Below are 15830 nucleotides of genomic sequence, written 5' to 3' on the forward strand. Positions count from 1 at the left end.
ATAATAAAATATTACTCCAGTAAAAGGAAAAGTACTCCTTTTTCAATTTTACTCGAGTGAAAGTACAAAAGTACTCAATTTTTTATGTACTTAAGTAAAAAAGTACTGATAGATAGATTTATTTAGCAATTTTATATAGGCTACTTAATTTAATTTTATATTAGCACATACATTTTATAATCCTACTGCTCAAAATACCTGGGATTTTCCCAAAACAACCACTATATGGAGTCAAGATATAGTTTTGTTGTTTCGTATGGACTACGTTGACGAGAGTGATGTAGTAATGTTCACTGTGAAGCTTACACTGCGATGTACCTGAGAGAAAACAGATCTGACCATCTGATTTTCACCAGTAAGAAAAAAGTGTTTTAAAGCGTGTTGTTTTGCAGAACATCACAGTTATATATGACATGAGAATAAGGCCTAAAGTTAGATTTACTTAAGTACAGTAACGAAGTAAAGCTACTCCGTTACTGTCCGCCACTGGTTAACAGATGGGACTTCAGTACACTGCGGAATTGGTGGCAATTTAGATGTTGGGTAGAAGAAGTGTTGCTAAATAAGTTTGCGATTTGTTCAGATTCAATGGCATTACTTATCAGCCTTCAAACATTCCAGACAGTTAGATATGTCATTTTCATAGAAATATACTGAATATAATAGATTAAGACAAGCTGGAATAAGTTCATTTCATATGGGTACCAGCACATGTCTGATAAAAAAATCTGATAAAATGGCTAAAAATGCACTTAAAGGGATACTTCACCCAAAAATGATAATTCTGTCATTAATTACTCACCCTCATGTCGTTCTAAACCCGTAAAACCTCCGTTCATCTTCAGAACACAAATTAAGATATGTTTGATGCATTCTGAGAGCTCTGTGACCCTCCCATAGACAGCAATGTAATTAACACGATCAACGTCCAGAAACGTAGACTTTTCTTTCTGCTTTGCTACTGCGAGTTGATACATTATGGAAAGTTTCTACTTTATCCGATTTCTAAACTGACGTTTCATCAAAATTATGTGTAGTTGAACTGGTCTTTCCTGTATCATTTGTGCTTTCTAGGTGACAACTCTTAGTTAAAAGATGTTTTTTATCAAATGGTTGTCCAAGTGGGTCCATCAACTTTTTACTGCTGTGACACAGATCTGTGTAACACACAAAATGCTCCAGGTATTGAACTTTACATTCAACAGTAAACATTTATCAAGAAAAAAAATGTAAGATGGGACTTGATTTTCTATCGGCAATTGTGACGTCAGCCGAAAAAGACAGGGAGAGCATGTTATTGCAATTTTATGAAGGTTTATAAGAACAAAATGTTTTCTTTGGTACAATGAGCATTTATGTGGTGTGCACAATAAAACCAGGACCAACAAAGCACATTTATTTTCCCTCCTGTAGATCCCAGCAATAACACTTCCAATGGAAAGACACAGAGCTGCTCAAACACAGTGAACTGTTCAGGGAGTGAAGTCCGCTGCTTTAATGCAACAGGTGAGAATCTGCTGAAGGAAGAAGAGGAATATCTCTTCTGTATTTGAGACTTTGATACAGTTCACATGCCAATTTCCAGCTTAGACACTATGTCATCTCAGGTAATGAATCCACTTTTTATTTTCTTTGTTTTAATTAGGGACTTATGCTTCCAAAGGTTGTCTCTCTAAATCTATTTGTGCTGCCACAACATTCATTCCTTCAATTTTGAACTTAACATGTTGTGAGGGGAACCTGTGTAATGGTGATAATGTCACCCAGAGTATTACCCAGAGCACCACCCAGAGCTCCACCCAAAACACCACCCAAAGCGCCACCCAGAGCTCGAGCTCCACCCAAAGCACCACACAGAGTGCCACCTAGAGCTCAAGCTCCACGCAGAGCTCCACCCAAAGTACCACCCAGAGCTCGAGCTCCACCCAGAGCGCCACCCAGAGCTCAAGCTCCACGCAGAGCTCCACCCAAAGCACCACCTAGAGCTCGAGCTCCACCCAAAGCACCACCCAGAGCTCGAGCTCCACCCAAAGCACCACCCAGACCTCAAGCTCCACGCAGAGCTCCACCCAGAGTACCACCCAGAGCTCGAGTTCCACCCAAAGCACCACCCAGAGCTTGGGCTCCACGCAGAGCTCCACCAAGAGTGCTAACAGTGCTAACAGTGTCACTCAGAGCTTCCTGTTCCTCTGCTGTTCTCTGCTCTCCTTCATCCTGCTGCACTGAATCCAGCAGCTCTACACATTCTACACTGAGACACACTGTACTGAATATATGGCTTAAGTTTTCTCTCTACTATATTTGGCAAATATAACAATCACCTTTAGACTTTTTCTGGGTTTATTTTCAATAAGCACAATGCATCCATAAGACAAGAAATTTGTTCATTCTACTGTTAATCAGAGGACATCATTAGCCTATCTTTTAGGCTATATATTAGTCAAAAGGAGTACAATAATTTGAAAAGAGCTGAACTACTTTCACACTACTAAAAATGTAATTAAGTTACTTAGCTGACTGATATGTTTTTAATTGCCAATCTCTTGTCAACAATAGCTGATATGAAGCTGATATTTACAACATAATTTAACTGGATAAAGTCTGATGACAAACTATCTGTTTGAAAGTTTTACTCAGAAAGTCAATCAGTTTCAGTAAGTTGCTAACATGCTTTAGCATGTTCCTAACATGTTTTAACAAATTGCTAGCATGTTTTGACAAGTTGCTAACACGTTTTAACAATAATATTGGTAATTTTAGTAAATTGTTAACATGTTAAGATGTTTTAGCATGTTGCTAGCATATTTCTAGCATGATTTAACACATTGCTAGTCCTTAACATGTTTAAACAAATTGCTAGCATGTTTTAATAAACATAATTTTAAAAAAAAATCTTCTTTGAAACATGCTTTTCGTCCTTTTGGAAATGTTGCACATCGTAGAAACAGCTATTTAAATAAAACTTAAAATGCATTTAGCATAATTTACCAGCAGGTGGCAGCAGATGATCTGTTGTACCAAAACAACACTTTGCACTTGTGGAAGCTACATGCTGAACAACCGAACCAAACGGGCTTTAAGTGAAAAATCATCATCTCTAAACTCACATGAAGATTGACAGTGCTTATTGGTTGGCCTCTGATACTAATAAACAGATCAATAAATGGATAAAGAAACAACTGTTGTAGAAAATGTAACCAATTTTATCAGAGGGTGCAAAAATCAAATGATGACCATTATGTATGTTCGAGCTCAAATTTAATCTTGTGCATTTGACATAACACTAATATTAACATCTTTTACTAAAGCAATCACATGGGTTGCTAAATATGTCTTGTGTTTGTCTCATGTACAACAAAACTCAAAACACCCAAAGCAAGCTACTGTCTGATCAATCAGAGGTTATCAGATATTTTTGTGCTGGTTTATTTAAAGCTATAGAGTGAGTTCCACATTTAATCAATAACTGAACTTTGACATAGTCCCATTCTGAGCAAAAGACCCAGCATATCAGCAGCACTGACTGTGACAGAGTGGCAGAGCTGCAGTGTGTCGCTGTGTCTCTGACCTGTTCTGGGGACAAAATTGCCAGCAGTGAGTTAAATAAACAACAATTCTATTGTGGATGCCATCAAAGGAAAAAAGCAGCTCATAAATATATTGTATTCAAATTTGTTTTCTTTATTTCTTTTAGGTGTAAGATAATGTACTATGTGCGATATTGCATGTAACACTGCAATCCTGAACTGCAAGGTAAAAAATAATTATAAATAATTATGAATTAAAAAACAGAATTAAAACAAACAAAAGAGTACAGATATAAAAAATACAAAATATAAACAAAAAGAATATAAAGAAAGAATGCAAAACAAAATAAGTTTACAAAAAAATAAGATTTAAAATGTACATTTACTTTAAAAATAAAAGGGAGAGACATTCAAATCCCCTTGTGATTCAAGGCTTTCATATAAAAATGTGCAGAAAAGAATAGCAAAATAAATATATATTAATCTATAAATAAAGAACATAATAATTAACAAAAAATAAATTAAAAAAACATGAAGAAAAAACGTGGAAAATAATAATAATAATAATAATCATCATTTAAAAAAACACACACATTTTGCCCCTTCCAAAATAAAAAAATAAATAAAATAAATAATATAAAATCATGTGGCACGGAATAAGGAAAAAACACAAAACTACATTAAAAAATGGATAGAATGAACATGCACCATAAAAATGTCAGATAACAAAGTAGCCTACTTCAAAATTGAAAAAGATCGAGCGAGCGACTGATCGAGAGAGAGAGAGAGAGAGAGAGAGAGAGAGAGAGAGAGAGAGACACATTGGCAGCGTGCTCACCTGATTGCGGGGCTTCTTTTGATCTTCTGCCGCATCAAAGGCTCATTTCGCCCGCGGCGCTCAGAATGAAATGATCACCGGCACCGTTACATCTACACTGACGCTTTTCACCCACAGCATGACCATGAAGAAGAGCAAACCGATTGCTCTGGACCGGCGCGATATTCATTCCCTGCTGGATGTGATCGGCGGCTTCGGTGCCGTAGTCGCCGTGGGGATCATTGGCATGCTGTCGGTGTGCGCCGCGTTCTTCATTTACCGATCCTTTAGAGGTCAGCGCGGGAAGGGTGGCGAGAATAACGGCAACGAAACGACGATAGCGACGGGAGAAGGGAGCACGGCTCGGAGGAAAAGAGAGAGGGATGATCGACCTACCGAGTCAACAGGTAAAACCTGACAATTGTTGAAACATGGTGCTAAATGTTTGTGCGAGACTTTTTTTGCAATACCACATGTAAAATATGACTATGACTTATCAGATGTCACTGTAACAGGCAAAACCACACATGCCGATGTGACAGCCATACACGGCAAAAATGTGTTTTGGTGAGCGGCACGCGCTGTTTTTTGGCCAGTCAGAAAACTTATCCAATCAGAATCGTTTTCTGCATGTCCATCACTTTGCACGTTTGCAGGCTGAAATTTGGAAGGCGGGGTTTTAGATAGGCCTATTGATTATGTTATTGATTTTGGTTATCATAATGTTTGGAATAATTTTATACAAATCTAGGTCACACGACTAGAGCATGCAACATTTTTTGGACATGGCAACAAATAGGATATGATGTCATGCTTCAGTTTTTAATAATTAATAACGTAGAAAACAATGCTCTGTCTAAAACATTACAATAAAGCCACACATAGGCACAAAAAATTAAATAATAATAAAATATAGAAAATACGTAAATATACACTATCATTCAAAAGTTTGGGGTCAATCATTTTTTTTAAATGAATACTTCTATGCAGCAAGGATACATTAAATTGTTTAAAAGTGATATAGTCATTTATAATTTTAAAAAATTATAACTTTCAAATGAATGCAGATTTTTAATGATAATGATAAGAAATTTGGAATGATTTCTGAAGGATCATGTGACACTGAAGACTGGAGGAATGATCCTGAAAATTCTGTTTTGCATCACAGGAATACATTACAAATAACATATTACAATATAATTTTTTATTTAGTTTATTTATTTATTTTATTGTTTTTACAATATTACTGTTTTTACCATGTCTTTCATCAATTAAAACATTTGACAGACCCCAAACTTTTGTCTTTCCTGCAACACTGCAAACCTGCAGCTTTGAGTATTGTGGTTTTTAATTCAGCTAAGAGGTCAGTCTGAACAGGTTTCTTGCATTTATTTGCACACTGAATTGTTACTAGTGTTTTCTTTTCTTACATCTCTTTAACCATCAAACAGGTCTTTACACTGCAAAAGCAGCAGAGAAGCCTTGTCTTGTCCAAATGTTTGCTGGCAATTATATTCCACAGTCTTGTGCAGCAGTTTGAGGGTTGCTTTAGAGATTGACTGTGACTCTTGTGTTTAGCTGCCAGAATACAAGAAGAACTGAGTGTAGTGACAATGCAAAGTTGAAGGCATGCAGTTCTGATGCAGCATCTCATTTCATACAGCCAAATTCTGAAATGTACACTTAAACACTATTATTTAGCTGGTTCATAGGCACTGGTATTTCCTTCTAGAAATGCAAATCTAGTTAGTCCTAAAGTTTGTTTTTCTCTCTTTTTTTTTTTTTTGCTCGATTACTGATGATTTTTGGTTGATTTATTACTTACCGAGGCAAGTAATCTACTTCGATTTCAGGTCATTTACATGGACTATTTTTGGATTTAAAAACAGTGACATGAACTTTTCTCATGAACGGATCAAATATTGTTTCACAACCGTAAAACCAATGAAAACATTAATGCACAAATAACATTTTGAGTCAAAAAAAGAATGAAAAAGATGTAAAGCGATAAAAAAAGACTGTTCTTTGCTAAAAGAATTCCCATATAAATGTTTAATCACTTGAAGCGCATGTGACGTAATGCATTTTCCTTCTCTTTTAGGAGAATGTCAGGGTGAAAAGCAGAAGAAGTGCAGTAACCTCTCATCCACAGACAACATGCTCCTTCCTACTGAGGTGCCAGAGAAAGACCTGAATGAAAGCACTCTTAAGGATTTGGAGGAGATTACAGATGAGCTCCTATCAGACTTCGAACCCGAAATGGGAGAAAAAACGGCTTCTGATCTGGATCAGTGTGTAGAAATGGATCCTGATGAAAACACGGAATGTGAGGAACATATTCAGTATGAGGATGATGATGGACGTGAGGTTTTGGCTGATGTGAGTGTAGGTTTGACAGAATTGGACATCCAATGCAGTTCTGTCGAGAAGGAAATTGAGGAATACCTTGACAAGTCTGTGAGTTTGGACACGGATGAGCTGTCTGAAACTGAAAGCGCTCGGGAGATCATTTTTCAGAGACATCAATATCACATCACAACTCAAAGTAATTATTCTCCAGACCAAGCCCCATCCAATCCCAGCAAGATCCAATTAGAGGAAAACAGCAAGACGTCAGCGATGGAAGAAGTGGAGAACACCAGCAAGAAGTTTGAACACCATCATGATTGCCGTTTTCCACGAACAAATAACTTTGATTGCTGTTGCTGTGATAAGAAGACAGATACGATGGAGAAAATAAAAGGCCAGCCATGGTTTCACACTGGAAGCTACGCCACAGACGCCATAAACCTGAGCCCAGCTGTGGAGACCATGGTTAACCACAGCAGCAGGTTTGACTTCCAGAACTACTTGGGTTTCCAAACGGATAATACGTTCATGGGTGGGTCTTCAACACAGATGAGCCTCTCACAAGAGAAGAAAACCGACGAAGAGGGTGCGTCAGTGCAGAAGAAACACGAAAAGAATGAAATCAGTATCATGGACGCTATTATGGACAATAATGAGTGGCTAAACGTAGATGCATCAGAGTTCAGAGATCTTCCTTGGCTTTCGCCAACTGCAAGTGAAGAAAAAGAAGGGCAAGTCAAGACCGGTTTAGCCAAAGACGATGAAGAACCGGTGAGTAAAAGAGTAGCGACTGTTCCGCCTTTATCTCAAACGGTTAACGTGACCTTCAGGATTCACTACATCACATATTCTCCTAACCAGCTGGTGGCTGTTACCGGGAGCCTGCAGGAATTGGGGGCCTGGGAGAGATTTGTTCCACTGCGGAAAGCCAAGCACGGGTTCTGGGCCAACACTATCAGCCTCCCTGTGGAGAGCCAGGTGGAGTGGAAGTTCATCCTGGTGGATGATGGAAGGATCTCTCGCTGGGAGGAGTGTGGAAACCGCTATCTCTTTTTAACAAGCCAAGATGAAGACATCTATCTTGACAAGTGCTGGGGATGTTGTTGAACTCAGAGGTGACTATCTTCTAGGGCTGCACAATTAATTAAAATAAAATTGAAAATTGCAATATGGCTGTGGTTTAAGTAAATAAATATAAGCGCTGTGTGTTTCAGAGTGAAGCGAGCGGCAATGTGTTTTTACAAGTGACCAGTTTATTCGGAGCATCTCATTGCGGTAAATGCCGCTTTTTTACACCATCTCCATCTCTGCATCTGCTCTAATTTTTGGTCGCTTTAGTAGTAAATTGGGAATGGAACATCCTCCAACCATCTTCCCATATTTGTAATTGGAAACGCTTGTTAACAAAAAAGAAGCTCGCTGCGGTTTTCTGTCAAAATAAAAGTTTATTTGATTTTTTTTTAAATAAAGACAGCAATAAATACTAGTATTGTAATGTTTCATATAAAATGAAATTATTATTATTATTATTTCTTAAATACTCTTTTTTTATTTTAGAGTAAAATATTACAATAATAATATTTCTTATCTTGTTTTTATTTAATAATTCTTATATTTTTTAACAAAAATTATTATTATTATTATTACTAGTTTTTTATTATTTTTTAATAGCCATATTGATATATAAAATTTTGGCCAAATTGTGCAACCCTAACAACAAGCACATCAAACCTAATTTTTTTTTTAATTGCAATAAGATTTTTTTTTACCCCAAATTGTGCAGCCCTACAACTTCTTCCAACTCTATACAGCAATAATAATCCATAGTGCATTATTGAAATCCAATATGTATGATTATATTGTACTATTATTAATTATTACTTAATTATTCCAATAAAGCATGAGGCTGTGGAACTGTTACTATAGCAATAAGATTATAATATTACAAATATGCACTTTTTTTACATCGATAAATGTGTGTTGATTATATCCAGTCGTACTGAAATTGTCTGCCCTTAAAACTATAATCCTGTAACAGCGAAGTACCAAAATTGAGAAAATTCACAAAAAGTCTTGTTTTTCATGTATAAGGGAAAATCCTAATGCTTCCAGAGGTTGAATATATCTCTTTTAAAGCATACTGTATAATGTTTTGTGTGTGAATTTAATCTAAAATGTCGCAAGAATCTCACTAATCTTTTCATGACTAACTTATCTGGAAACATACTCTATGCAAGTGCACAAATGCAGACGTGAATGCAAATATGCAGTCCCACTGTACATATTTTGCAAGCATGATTGCATTATAAAGCTCAGTTCTCAGGGGGGAGATGGTTTCCTTCAAATGTGATTTTAATTGAATTAGTTATTATTAAAGGGGTCATATGATGCGATTTCAATTTTTCCTTTCTCTTTGGAGTGTTACAAGCTCTTGGTGCATAAAGAAGATCTGTAAAGTTGCAAAGACTAAAGTCTCAGATCCAAAGAGATATTCTTTATAAAAGTTAAGAGTCAACCACGTCTACCTAAAACGGCTCGTTCTAACACGCCCCCACATGTCTATGTCACGATGTGGGAAGATTTGCATAACGCCTCCCAAATGTTCATGCAATGAAAGAAGGCGTGACTTTTATTCTTGCTGTAGTTTTGTTGCTGCCGCCATGTCGTGAAGGCACTGTGTTTCGTTGTGAATGCGAAACTACTTTGACGAAAAAATCGACGCGTTTCAGAAAGGCGGGGCATAGAGGAGAAACAATAATGTACAGTATGTGGAAAATAATGTGGTTTTTGAACCTTAAACCGCATAAACACATTTCATTACACCAAATACACAAAATAATGTTCTTTTTAGCAGCATCATATGACCCCTTTAAGGTTTCTAGCTATGCACATGCTGACTTTGACTAACTTTAACTAATTGTTGCTATGTTTGTCGGCGCCAATACATCATACGACATACAGCACCGTTGCGCTACTGGAGTCCCGAGTTCGAATCCTGACTTGAGGACCTTTCCCTAGCTCGCCCCCGCTCTCTCCCACTTCGCTTCCTGTCAGCTCTGATCTGTCCTATCATAATAAAGGTCTAAAAAAATTTATCTTAAAAAAAAAAAATGTTGCTATGTCATGACAGTAGATGATCATAGAGAGAAAACTAACCACAGAAGAAATTAATTTAGGCTAATGCCTGTTATAGCGCCCTTTGTGGCAACACTGAGAATACAACACAAAGTTACGCATTTTAATAGTTACACTTTAAAAATGGCTGTCTGACACATTTCAGAATATATTTCAGCTTAAATTGCTTGAAACTTTAGCGTTCACGTACTTGCATAAAGTATCTTTCAGGCCTGTGATATGATTGTGAATGCTTGAGCAATGCAAAACACCCACCACCAGCCAAAAACACCATTATCTTTGTGGCAGTTTGGCATCCTGCTCTTTATTGTTTCACAACGATTGCCTTAAAATGAATAACCTATGCTGCTTACACTTTTGTCTAAACATGTTTATTTGTGTTTTGGCTTTAACTGTTTTTCTGTGAAATTCAGGTGTAATACTGTTTCTGACCTTTAAACGTATGTTTAACTGTCAATCAGTAATTGTCACTCAGCAAATAACTTAATTCAATAAATTATTATCTTGACAATGAGTCATTGTCCTTTGCATTGGCCTCTACAAACAAGTAAAGATCATTTTTTGAAATTGGCACACTAATCTTTTTTTTTTCTCTCGATAAGATAGTATTTATCTTCCCAGCACAGGTTGAAGGCATGCTTACAGAAGCTCTCTTTGACTGAGCAAGTCTGTAAAGTTTGCACACAACTGTCAATACTAACGAAAATCAATTTGACTTTATCGGCAAAGCCTGAAAATACAATTTGGTTGGAAGCGAATGATTTTTGGTGTCCTTGATGTGTGGAAAATATGATAAACTACCATAATAAGAAACCCAATTCTGCTGTCCTAATGAAAATCAAAGGGAAGTGAATCCCATCCTCTTCACTGACAGCGTTATATTGGTGTTTATTTAAGCTTCATTCCACTGCAGCGCTATTTGCTGTTTTACTCCCCAAACAGACAGTGACTTTAGCCTGTGACAGGATCATGAAACATTTATGAGTTCATAGGAAGGATGAGACAGCTGTGATGGAACATTCTAAATGTAAATGCAAGTTTTCATATTCTCCTTTATGACATCATTGCATATCTTGTATTCTATTTCTATTTGCTGTGTATTGTGTGACATTTAAGCAGATCTGGAGCAGTTGTATATGTGGTGTCATGAGTTTGCTGGAGCTCCACAGGACTGTAAATGATTAATTTGACCACAACAACAGAAAAAAAAAAAAAATACGGTCAGAAAACTAGCAAACTCAAACAAAAGAGAGAGATAAAAGGCTAAAAATGAAAACCAAGTTGGTTTAGACAAATATATGCCAGTCAAAGTAAATTCAATGCAGTCTGGAACTCATAAATGTCTAAACCAGGGGTGCCCAAACTCGGTCCTGGAGGGCCGGTGTCCTGCAGAGTTTAGCTCCAACCCTAATCAAACACACCTGAAGCAGCTAATCAAGATCTTACTAGGCATACTAGAAACTTCCCGGCAGGTGTGTTGAGGCAAGCTGGAGCTAAACTCTGCAGGACACCGGCCCTCCAGGACTGAGTTTGGGCACCCCTGGTCTAAACTGTTCAGTTTGGGGTTAGTTTCTTAATGTTTAAGTAAGTCTCTTCTGCTCACCAAGGCTGCATTTATTTGTTCAAAAATACAGTAAAAGCAGTAATATTGTGAAATATTATTACCATTTAAAACAACAGTTTTTTATTTGAATATATTTTAAAATGCAATTTATTCCTGTGATGCAAGGCTGAATTTTCAGCATCATTACTCCAGTCTTCAGTGTCACATGATCCTTCAGAAATCATTCTAATATGCTGATTTGCTGCTCAAGAAACATTTCTTACTATTATCGATGTTGTAAACCGTTGTGCTGCTTCATATTTTGGTGGAAACCGTGATACGTTTTTCTCAGGATTCTTTGATGAATAGAAAGTTCAAACAAATAACTCGTAAACATCTCAACTGTCATGCAATACATAATTCATCTAAACAGAGTCTTGATGAAGGCTCCAGACCGAGATAGAAAGGGGGGCATCTCTGAATATCCCAGCCCTCTTCAGAGAGAACGGACTTCTGACTTTAGTCTAAAGCAGGTTTAGCTTTAGTGGCCCAGTTTATTCCTGCAAAAGAAAATGTTTAAAACAGCCTGAAGTGACCTTAGGTGGCAGCCAAGTTTGTTTTCACTGCTCAGACTAAGAGACCTATGCCTTAAAAGCAGTGTAATTAGTCACTTGAAATAAAACCTCTACCAAATGCCTGAACGTAAATACAAAAAACAGCAAGAGCTATGATGCAAATTGTTAATTTCACAGCAAAGAATCCAAAGTTAACAGTTAACATTAATTTGCATGTCTACATCTTTCAGGCAGTACCATATGAAAACAGTATTTTGTAAAAAATAATGTGTCTACATTGACCTTTACAAAAACTGATACCATGGCACTGTTTGATTGCCATAGTGAAGGCAATTTAAGGTCTTACCATTATGGAAGCATCCTAAGAAACCCTTTTTCCGTTTAAATGTTATGGTAATACCATGGTAAGAATCTGTGTTCATGGAAGGAGCTTGAATTAGTTTGCATTATTCTGTTGTTCTGCAGGCAGTTCAGATGCTCCAGCATGTGTTTATTTTAAAGGTGTTAAAGTGTGTGTGTCAAGCAGAAAGAGAGTTCAATGCTATTGCTTTTAATAGATTTCTCATTTACACCCTGCAGGCTTCACTTTATTCTGTGAGTTTCTATGACCAACGAAATTTACAACCAATTGACACCAGAGAGGGACTCTGACATACAGCCAAAGGGGAGTTTATGTATCATATGACAAAGTATGACATTTTAGATCTATGCAAAGGTTGCAGGGTTTGTATTGCAGTGTTTGACCTCTGACCTCTTTATCCATCTCTCATATAGAAGTCTCACCAAGCTCATCAAGGCAGCATTTATTTGATCAAAAATGCAGTAAAATTGTAAAAAAAAGTATTACAACTTAAAATAATTGTTTTCTATTTTAATATATCTTGAAATGTAATTTATTTCTGCGATGCAAGGCTGAATTTTCAGCATCATTACTCCAGTCTTCAGTGTCACATGATCCTTCAGAAATCATTCTAATATGCTGATTTGCTGCTCAAGAAACATTTCTTATTATTATCAATGTTGAAAATAGTTTTTGCTTTTTCATATCTGTGTGGAAACTCTAGTGCATTTTTTCAGGATTCTTTGGTTTGTGATCAAAATCTTCTGTAACATTATAAATGTCTTTTTGTCACTTTTGATCAATTTAATACATCCTTGCAGTATCATACTGACCCCATATTTTTGAATGGTAGTGTATGACAGTTGGATCTATCATATCATAAGCCTGGTGGTATATCAGGGGTTAAAAATGTCTCCTTGTATCCCAAAGGTCCTCATTTCTAACCCTGCTAAAGGATGATTCATGAACTGAAATGTTGCTCAGTTACCTAATCACCATTGTGTCCTTGAGCTCCAGGGAAACTGTCCCTGGCCTGCAGTAAGTGCACTGGGTGTCAATGCAATGCTAAAATTGCTTAGAGGAATAGTTCACGCCAAAAAGAATCTTCTAACATTATTTAGTGAACCTCATATTGATCTAAACCAGTATATTTCATAATGCAAAATTAACCTCTTCTCCATTCTAGCTCTCATTTGTGTTAAAGCACATTCACATATCAAGACATCCATCACCCTCATGCTCTTCCCTAATTATGAACACACACTCTCTAAAATTGATGATCCAGCATTACTGCTTTAATGGAAATTCGCTGCACTTGAGACTATTAATAAAACATATCTCCCTCTCATACTGCAATAGCCACATGACTGCTGTTGCCCTTCAACAGACCGCGCTATAAAAGGATAGTGTGTATAAAAAGGCCAGAAAACAGAAATAGACTCCCTGGATAACAGAGCAAACCCACGGTGCTGAAGGCCTGTAGTGTCACACCTGCTTCAACCCGATTATTATACACCGCAAAACCTCTGTATTTATCTTTCATCCTGTTATTTTTCACGTTTTCAGCCTTTGCAGTGCAGAACTTCAATGCAAAATTAAGTTTTGATAGCTTCTTTAAATGTTGATGCACTAGAAGCTGGTGCAATTTCAGTGCAAAAAGGAAGTGCAGTGATTTCATCATTTCTCTTTACACAAGTTCATTGACTTGGGATTTTGCTGAGCGACTCATTGAACTGTCTGGGCACACTGTGATCACGTGAACGGCGAGAACTAGGTCTTAACCAAGTGGTCAACCGATAGGGGTTTATCATTGAGTGTGTTTACAACAACTAAAAATTCAGCTTATTTAATAAACCCGAAAACAGAAAACTATTAGATGTGGATTGATCTTGTTTTGATGTCAAAACATAAACAGTCATGCTCACAATGCATGCACACATTGAATAAACCAGTAATGGTGTTTACATGCAGAGCGAAATTGGGGTAAAGGCCACAAATCCACATGTGCTGATCGTTTTCCCCAGTTTTTATACTACCAGTCAATTGCATTTATTTGATCAAAAATACAGTAAAAAAAAATGGTAATATTGTAAAATAGTATTCAAAATAAAATAACCGTTTTTTAATTTTTTTATTTGGATATATTTCACATTTTTAAAACATTATTAATAATGTTTATTATTATCAATATTGAAAACAGTTGTGTTGCTTAATATTTGTTGGAAACCAAGCTACATTTTTTTTCCAGGATGAATTTTTCTTGAATTAATAGAAAGTTCAAAAGAACAGCTTTGAAAAAGAAATCTTATGATCACTTTAATATTTTAAGTCTTACTTACCCCAAACTTTTGAATGGTAGTTCATCACGGTTGCATTAAAAACATTAAGCGTTTTCAGCTGTTTCAGTGTATTAACTGTTTTCAACATTGATAATAATAATAATAATAAATGTTTCTTGTGCAGCATGTCAGCATATTAGAATGATTTCTGAAGGATCATGTGACACTGAAGACTGGCATAATGATGCTGAAAATTCAGCTTTTCATCACAGGAATAAATGAGATTTTAAAATATATTAAAATAGAAAACAGTTATTTTAAATTGTAATAATATTTCACAATATTACTGTTTTGTGCTGTATTTTTTTGTTAAATAAATGCAGACTCATCCACTTATTTCAATTCTCTGCTGTTTGTATTATGACTCACATACATGTACACATAAGATATGTTTTGTGTATTTGTTTGTTATACTGTTTATTGTGGCACTGAAATGCGATACTGTCCCTAAGAAGCTTTGAACACAGATGCTATTTTATTGGCAAACTCTCAGCATGCAAACGCATGCATGTATTTGTGTGCGCGTTACATAAATACAGGAAAACAAGCTGCCTGCTGTAGCGCCACTGTTTATTATCTACACTCATAAACATTTTAATCAAATTAAACATCAAAGCCGAATATAATTATGCACTTTAAACGTTTAGAAAACGTGTTTCTATTAAAATTAGACACTGTAAAGAGACCACCCAGACTCTATAAGTCAGTCCAGATTCTGAAAATTAAAACCTGTGCGCGTAGTTTGAAAATAAGGTTTTGAAATGATAGTTTATAGCTACATATAGCCTATGGGATGCTTCAAAACTGGATTAAATTAGCGTTCTACATGTGTGTTTAGCGCCCTCTGACGGTCTCAATGGGTTTTAACAGTATTGTTTGTGACAATTCAAACCTCCCTGTCCTCCAGATGAGACCAAGGTCTTCATGTACAGTCTAGGAGAATGTTTGTGATTCAGCTTTTAGAGAACATTTTTTTCGAGTAGAGAACACTTTTGGACTCTTGTATGAATACTTGTGAATATTGTTTTTAAAAGAATAGTTCATCCAAATGGAACATTTGTTGAACTCACCCTCAGGCCAAGATGTAAATTAGTTAGTTTCTTCCTCAGATTTGGAGAAATGTAGCATTACATCACTTGCTCAGCAATGGATCGACTGATCACAATAATCCACAAGTAATCCACACCTCTCCAGTCCATCAATTA

General features: G+C 36.4%; 1 protein-coding gene across 3 annotated transcripts; it reads left to right on the forward strand.

Moving 5' to 3' along the window:
* The first annotated feature begins 4424 nt into the window (after nucleotides 1–4424).
* On the forward strand, nucleotides 4425–8163 carry stbd1 (starch binding domain 1). Of its 3 annotated transcripts, none has more exons than XM_016451241.1 (3): nucleotides 4425–4751; nucleotides 6446–7808; nucleotides 7908–8163. In XM_016451241.1, the coding sequence occupies exons 1-2, from the start codon at nucleotides 4436–4438 to the stop codon at nucleotides 7798–7800; spliced, it is 1671 nt and encodes a 556-aa protein (XP_016306727.1). In that variant the 5' UTR covers nucleotides 4425–4435; the 3' UTR covers nucleotides 7801–7808; nucleotides 7908–8163. The 3 variants fall into 3 exon arrangements, with proteins under 3 accessions (XP_016306727.1, XP_016306728.1, XP_016306726.1); XM_016451242.1 differs by having other exon boundaries at nucleotides 6446–7464; nucleotides 7555–8163; XM_016451240.1 differs by having other exon boundaries at nucleotides 6446–8163.
* The last annotated feature ends 7667 nt before the right edge of the window (nucleotides 8164–15830 follow it).

This window comes from Sinocyclocheilus anshuiensis, unplaced genomic scaffold (genome assembly GCF_001515605.1).
Source record: "Sinocyclocheilus anshuiensis isolate Anshui unplaced genomic scaffold, SAMN03320099.WGS_v1.1 scaffold1425, whole genome shotgun sequence".
Lineage (NCBI taxonomy): Eukaryota > Metazoa > Chordata > Actinopteri > Cypriniformes > Cyprinidae > Sinocyclocheilus > Sinocyclocheilus anshuiensis.